Source organism: Apteryx rowi, unplaced genomic scaffold (assembly GCF_003343035.1).
Source record: "Apteryx rowi isolate R43461 unplaced genomic scaffold, aptRow1 scaffold_26, whole genome shotgun sequence".
NCBI lineage: Eukaryota > Metazoa > Chordata > Aves > Apterygiformes > Apterygidae > Apteryx > Apteryx rowi.
In genome coordinates, this window is record NW_020448974.1 from 2,300,620 (window position 1) to 2,308,765 (window position 8,146).

The 8,146-nt window shown below is 35.5% G+C and overlaps 1 protein-coding gene across 9 annotated transcripts in view; it reads right to left on the reverse strand.

Moving 5' to 3' along the window:
* The window catches only part of CEP112 (centrosomal protein 112), a 183,239-nt gene extending 175,135 nt beyond the window's left edge, over positions 1-8,104 (reverse strand). For 6 of the 9 annotated variants that reach the window (XM_026067618.1, XM_026067623.1, XM_026067619.1 and 3 more), the window contains exons 1-4: positions 7,971-8,104; positions 7,027-7,147; positions 4,996-5,186; positions 4,000-4,166 (exon numbers count right to left, since the gene is read on the reverse strand). In XM_026067618.1, the coding sequence (XP_025923403.1) occupies positions 4,000-4,166; positions 4,996-5,186; positions 7,027-7,126 (458 nt within the window). In that variant the 5' untranslated portion in view covers positions 7,127-7,147; positions 7,971-8,104. The other 3 variants (XM_026067617.1, XM_026067621.1, XM_026067622.1) reach the window with 3 other exon arrangements.
* Between the last annotated feature and the right edge of the window lie 42 nt (positions 8,105-8,146).

An 8,146-nucleotide genomic window follows, 5' to 3' on the forward strand; every position in this document is an offset into this window, starting at 1 on the left:
AAACACCACAGAATTCATGCTCCTATCATTAAGAGAGTAAGGAATATCAGTAAACTCTAAACCCAACCCACAGAAGTTACCTATAATGTTTTTAAGTTGGAAAAGGGGGAAAAAGTCCAGGCATATTTTTAGTTCTATTTTGAAGAGGATTTTAAAAGAAAGTCACATCACACGATTCTAAAAACAGAGATTCTGAAAACACTGCTAAGGATGGGCCACAGTCTTGTTCCTGTTGCCATATACTGCCTATTTACTCCCTTTTCCAGGCTTCCGCTAATATGAGTCAAGCCTCAAAAATCACAACATGTTATATAAGATTATTTCTTTTCATCCCATGGCAGCTGTGCAGAGAATGGTCAGAGTCTTCACATTAGCCCTGGTGCTCGTGACCTCCTGCTTCAGCCAAAACAGTGAACTAGCATGGGAGAAGGAAGCAATTTACTGCTAATAAAGGAGATTAGTAAATAATTTCCTACTAAGAACAAAGTAAGGGAAACTCACTGGATCCTCCTGGGACAATACAGCCACACACTAACCTTTAATAACATTCTTAAAGCACAATCTGTATCAGTATAAATATACAGCAGAATTTTCCTATAGAGCCAGAACAGCCAGATTTCTGTTCCGACCTATGTTATTAAAACCCATTCTCTCAGGTTTCAAAATAAAGATATACCTTTCTAGTACCAAGCTTGCTCAGTCTTACTTATTTACAATCTAGTTCGCAAATAAGATTTGAATATTTACTTTTTATTTAGCCAGAAAAACAACTTCTTATGAAAGAGCAAAAATCTTCATACATAGCTATATGCATACTGCAAGATAAAATAACTGTGAGCAAAATTTCACTAGTCTGTTTCTTCTAAAAAAGAGACTCTTGAGTTAAACAAACATCAAAAAATTACTCAGACATTTCTCACTGACAGTATCTGTTTTGCCTTGAGAAAATGCTGTAGTCTCTCTGTAAAGATTAAGTCAKGGATAGAATTCAAAACTCTCAAACTAAAATATATCATATGTCTAGGGGTACAGCTTTCTCAATTCACATTCTCAAGCACACAGACAAGTATAATGTAACAATATCACCATCTGCTGGCTCTCTCTGCAAACTGCAAATTACAGAAAATAATGTAATTTTAATGTTAACTAAGCACTGACAATTTGTTCAAAAATGTAAATATGAAGTCATGATCTCTATAATGAATATAGCTAACATTTTAATATAGACACATTTAAATAAGTATTAAATAAGCTATTTCCATGAACCATAACAGCTGAAACATTTACATTAAATATTTCTTCCTGCATAATTTACAAATTTAACATAGTTTCTTATTTCTATGCAGATTTATACAATCCACAGAGCTATTAGAATTTCTGATTACCAACACAAATTCAAATTTGCTTAGACACGGCTATGTTCTCTGCCTGAGTACCCATTAGCAGACGCATGCCTGTACTCATAGGTTTCGCTTCCAGATTTCTTTAAGCCAATAACATTCTATCACATTCACTTGCTTTTCCTGGTATGACAGTATAGGCAACATGGGTCTGCGAAGAATTTACCACATCCCTGGGAAACACCTGTTGATCACCAGTGTTATTGCTACAGTCCCACAGGACAAAAAAAAAAAAAAAAAAAAAAAAAAGCTTCTCTATTTTACACTGCCACCATCCCCATCTTAGGGAACCTTGCTAGACCAACCTGAATTTTAGGTTCAGATATGGAAGGGGATGAAGAGTCCAATTTCCAATACTCTACTGTATTCCAGATAGAGAAGAGAGGGAAAAAAATGACAGGCAGTAGGTCAAACTCCACGTAAGGAGACAAGCACAAGTTGGATACAGAGGGAAGAGCACACTGCCTCACGTTCTACTCAGATAACATCCCAGCCGATAGTACAATTCAGAAGAAATAGGTGCATTTTTAATGCCACAATCGCAGCCCTGTAGAGATATCAATAGGCTAGACTGGGTATTAGAAGCAACAGAACTGCAGTAGCACAGCTCTCCGCTATTAGACCCAGAGCGTCACTTTAACATGATGATGCTACTCCCAGGAACAAAGACAGTCTGACCAGACCTGTGCCAGGTATATCTTGACATGCCATAGCACTAATGTGGATTTAGCGCAGGTCTCAAAGAGCACTTCTAAGGCAAACAACTTCCTTATATTACTGGGGCTACAGATTGTGCTTGGTCAAACTTACATTTTTAACACAGGCTATTTAGACAGTTCTTCCAAAAAGTCCTTTGTATTATCAACCTAAAGTAATAATATGGTAATACAGCTGGCAATTTCAAGCATTCTCCAGCTTTCTTCTATCTAAAACACAGGTCTACTATCAAAACCAGGGGTCCATTCCAGAGCATTTTAGTGCATGCAACCAAAAGTCCCCTTACTATTAAATGTTATAGGATTTGGAATAGGACATCCATCAGTTCTATAAGCAACTTTTAAAGTGACTGTTAGAATCACACATAGTTAATGGATACATAGTAGCAAAAGTTTCAAGATACTCAATATCAATGTGAAGTAACTTGGAAGAGTGCCTATCCGTCACCTACCCAATTCACGGCTGGACAATTTAAAAATGAAAGGCTCAGCATCATGACAGAAGGAGGCATAATCTTAAAGTGTGAAATATACAGCAAAAACAATGTGACTAAAAAATTAGCTAAATCAATGATAATCACTTGTGAAAAGTGCAACATGTATACTCACTGATTCTGAAAATGTAATCACTATAAAAAATATGGGTGTGTTTACATTTAGAGCAAAAGTCCCAACAGAACTGAACAAAAACAGTTCACTCAAGTTTCAATTTTCAACTACCTCTGCTGACACTGCATAGGCATCTTTCCATTGTTCCAATAACAGAAAATATCTAAGACTAGATATGATACTAAGGTACCAGATACACAACAATCTAAAATGTTACAAAACATGTTTCACATACTAAGAGATCTAGGGRAGAGTTTTATAAAGCTACAACTTTTTTTTTCTTCATATTATATATTTGCTCTCCCTGTAATTTTTGTCCCTGCCCTACTTTGTGTCCCATTTATTTTGAACCATGTAGAAACAGTGACATTAACCCACCTCAGCTTCCCTGGTTAAGTTCACTTTCCTGCTTCCCTATACCAGCACAGGGAAGGGAGGTCTGCACAACAACTCCATGGGGACAGTTACATCTCAACAGTTTTAATCTATTCTTCAAAAAATCTGGCCTGAGAACCTTCTGCACCTACACAGTCTTTTATCACATCACTTTTTCCTTCCTGCCTGTCCACATTCATCTGTGCTTCCCTCTCCCATTTAAAGTAATTTTGTATGAATTGTCTCTTGCCTTGCGACCATCGTGCTTTGCCACCATAATATCTGATGTCTGAAGAACATAACCAGAGTACATCAGCTTATTTGACATTTAGAATGTCAGAACAATAACTGTTATCTACTTTCGAGGTATACAGAAGATATAGCATTAACATGAAGAAAGATAAGCATGAGGCAAAAAAGCAGAAAGATTAGTCTTACACTAGCGAAGGGGCTCTCTGTGCAAATCATGAGTATCCCCATGGTAATCATCAGTTCAAATCATTTTAAAGCCTTCTTTTCAGTTGCCGCTAAGTTTGTCAAACTCCCAGATTGCCCTAACAAGTTTTCATGCTGAGCATCTGTGACTGAAAGGGGAAGGAAAGCAAGAAGAAAGGGAAAAGGATAGAACTATGGGACAYGGAAGAAGCATTACAGAAGCAACAGAAGACAACATAACAGAGGAATCAAATAAGAACAGAAAAGTTAAAAAGTCATTATTAAGTTAGAAGCTATTACCAAGTTTCTGTACACAAAGTACAAATACTATACTCGAGATGAGTCCATGAAGGAGTGTAATAAACACACACATATGAAACTCAAACATACAAATAGAGCTTATCAAATCAAACATAAAACAAACACAAAACAAATACCAAATGAAGTCAAATACAGAATCTTACCCATATGTAAGTGGTGCTGCTAAAGGTGATCCCTCTTTAGAGGATATCTTCCATGATTCCTCATGCCTGGACTCACTTTTTCCTAGTTCTCCCATCACCCAGTCAGGTAATGAGTCTGGGCTGCTACTCCGCACTCTTGTTGAATTTGGTTCATCAAAATAAATTGACTATAATTAAAATAAACACAGAATCAACACTAGAGTATATTTACACTAACATATTCTTTATACTATAAATTATATTACTATTTATACTATTTGTTGCTGCCATATCAATAGTATAAAGACTGCAATTCTTTTTCCAATGAAGCCAATGGAAGTGTGCAAATATGACCTTGCCTACACATGGAAATTCGTACAACAAGCAAAAGTGCAACTGTTTTCCTCTATTTCTTTCAGTACTGGTAATCTTAGCGTAAGTTAGATTTGGTCCTGTACTATTTCACTAAAGCTGATGTCTGCGTTTGCCACAGTATATTCAGATCTTCAGAAAACAAACTACAAGCTTAACAATATCTATGTGAAATACTGTTATCTTTGCCTTCTTGGACTTTAAATAGCTGGAGCTTGTAGCAAAAGCCAGAATGGCAGACTACTAAAGTTCGCATCAGTTAAATACACTGTTTTTCCTTTCACATGAATAATCTGCTGATTAAAACAAAGTTTAGCCTCAAGATTCTTTTATTATATCCTTTCAAAGATTTAGGCAGAAATCATTCTTCTCCTCCTTCAAAACACCTATTTGGACAAGCCATCTTGGAATCTGAACTTTGAAAAAGAAAAGCCAGGTCTCATATAAAAGGTTTTGCACAAAGAATTTTTTTTTCCAACACCAGTTATAAGATACACAAAACAAAATAAACACCAGTATTTACCATATGCAGTTCTACTCAATTCACTCAGAATTGAGTTTCACATATTTATACCAAATCAAACACTCAAAAGTACTTTCAGAATATATTTAAGAAAGCTCGTCTTATAAAGAAATTACACTCACCATGTATGAAGGTAAAGTTTTCAGTATTCCTGGTTCTGGTTTATGAGTAAAAGGACCTTCTAGTACACCTCGTTTCAGCATATGCAGTAAGAGTTTTGCATATAAGTTCCGATTCTTCCTACCCACAATTCCTGTACCTGCTCCTGAGGGTTCACATAGTTTTTTAATCCACAGTGCACATCTCTGACGTTCTAAAAAACGAAACATATTTTATCATTATTTTTCAGAGAAAATAGAACAGCTAAAAACAACAGAAGCCATTACAAGTCACCATTTCTGAGATAATGTTTCCCTTCTACCAAGAAGTTTAAAGCAAAACATTGATTTCTGGGTTCCTTTGTTTGTCACGGGGTGTTTTTTTAAACCAAAAATACATATTTAATTCAACATAACTAAATATGTATATGACTTAAATACAATTATTTTGGAAAGTCCACCTGTAACAATTATGATAACTTAGAAACAAAGTATTAGGAGATGTGTGTAATTCCTCGTGTAATTTTTTGAGAAAATTTTTGTATTAAACTTACAAATACTGTAACACATACTTCATTGTATGCCATTTTGTAGCTCACAGGAAAGATTAAATTATTTTTCCTTGAGGAATCAAAATCAGTAATCAGTGATTAGGGAAAGGACTCCAATACAGCTAACCGGTTTGTTAAAGTTTTGCCTTCTAGGAAATAACATCCGCAGGTTTCACAGGACTTAAGTAGTCTGGCAGGAGAAAGAATAAATAAATAAAAAATAAATAAAACAGCTTTCATGTTCTTCTGTCTGTATCCTCCATGCCTAGTATAAAGGGAAGGCAGCCACTGGATCCATTCCCAAAAAGATGAAGTGTCCCCAGTGCTTTCAGGGAGGCCAGATAAGGTGTCACATGTGCAGCTAACTCAGGAATATTGGCAGTAACCTACAGCAAGGCTCATATATGCTAAGGCTATTAATAATGAGTTTATTTATAAAAAGTGATTTCTAAGTCCATTAAAAAAAAAAAATCAATAAATGTTTGCTGCCAAGTGTTAAGGAAAACCAAATGATTGAACTAACATAAAGAAATGGTTAAATATCTAGATTAAAAACAAATCAATAACAATACTTCAAATTGCTGTCATCCAGAAATATTTTCTATAGATTCACATTCACCAGAAGTTTACATGAGTTAAATAGCATAGAAATAATAAAACATTCTTCTTATATTCACTCCCAAAGAATATATTCCTGTATTTCATCTTTCAAGCTTAAAAGTAACTGTTATATTAAAAGTAATCTGATTATAGATTCTGATCTGAAATTATATGAAAGTCTCTAATAATTACAGACCCCACAAGTCACCAAGAATTCTGAACTCCTACAAGTCACTAGGAACTGAAGGCTGACAGCTCACTGCAAGACGATGCCTTTAACTACAAGATATAGTTTGCATGAGCGTTAATATTTTAAGCACACAATAAATCTTCGTTCATTCTAGAAATACCTTTGTACACAAGCATCACTATTATAAATGAGATTACTCACATGATTAGATGTTTACAGAGCAAGGTCCTTAATTTGTAAGTTACATGCCTTTAATATTATGCAGCTTGTTTCTAATCTCTAGACTTACAAAATAGTATTTATTAATTGATGTTTATGTTATCACAAGTTCCAGAACCAAACCTTGTCCCTAAAAAAAATTTGCACTTTTGTAAATGGAGCAATCTCAATCAAAAACAATGCCTTTTAGAAGCTTTCAGTTTCTACTGAATTAATTTAAAAAACAGGAATTAATAGATTTATGCAAAAGCAGATTTACATCACCATAATAAGACAGATAAGCTTAAATAACATCAACAGAAGAACCTTAAAAAAAAACACACAAAATCAATTTTAGAAGTTATACAGAACCCCTCAGAACTATGCCTAGTAACATTAGACATTAAGTATCTAGTTTAACAAAAGTGTTACAAGCACTGACAATAATTGTTAGTCTATACCATAACCTAGAATTATTATTAGTGTTTATTTGCATGCACATTTTAGCATATTTACCTGACCTATGCTGCAGTTTTAGAACATGTGGCTTCATGTCTACAACACAGTGATCAAACTCTGCGTCCAGCTTTTCCCATATTTCCTCTTCACCACTCATTTTGAAAGCTCACAAAGTAACCTGCAAAATTGTTCATGTTTGAAGCAGAAAAGATAAAAGATCACTAAACATCAGTCTCTATCCACCTTGGCTGTGCAGAGACATGCTTTAGAACTATATAGAAAATAAGGAATAAGTATCTCATTATGATTAACTCACACAAAAATAATGATTTTTTGCACACCAATATAGATTTTCTGTGACACTGTGCCCATTTAGATTTGAAACACTCATTCCAGGGAGGGGGAAAAAAATATATATATATATCCAAGCACACTAAAAGGCATTCAGTTACACACAACTTGTACATGAAGACACCTAAATCAATGTGTCCCATCTTCAGTATCCGCATTCATTCAAAACAATAGTTTTTCTTCCTTAGAATTATTTAGAATTAAAATTAGTAATTTTTTTTACAGAAGAAAAAAAAAGGAAGAAAAATATCAGATGCACTTGAGTTGAAAGTGGCACAACTAACACAAACAGTGCCATCRTCATTTTTTAAACCAAGGAGTACTGAAAAAAACAGTCAAACAAGAGCTGTTTATCCAAAATCATGTCATTAATTTCCCAGTTAGAAGATGCATCTTTTTCATATATTTTAGCTTGCAATTAGCATGTTCCTTTGCAAGAAGCATCAGCTCTACAAACACACATATACTTCATCACAACAGAGAGCCTACTGAAACCATTTTAGGTTTATAAGTCAACTTTAGCATYGCTTAACTAATTTAAAATTAATAAAGCCAATTCTCATGCACACATCTTTCTCGATCCTGTGCCCAGCCTTCAGCATCTCCTCCCGAGAGGCCAAGAGCCGGTCAGCGCATCACGCACCACCCACCTCCTGGCTCCGACCCTCAGCAACACTCCCTGCAGGGCGAAAACAGGTATTTTCTTACTTCTTTTCCTCCAGGCGCTCACGTGCGGTTGTACCGCGCAGCTGTCTACCCTGCGGGCCGCACCGCGTGTGCCCCGACCCGCTCCGCGCCGATTAGCAAAGCTAATGACACCTTCCCC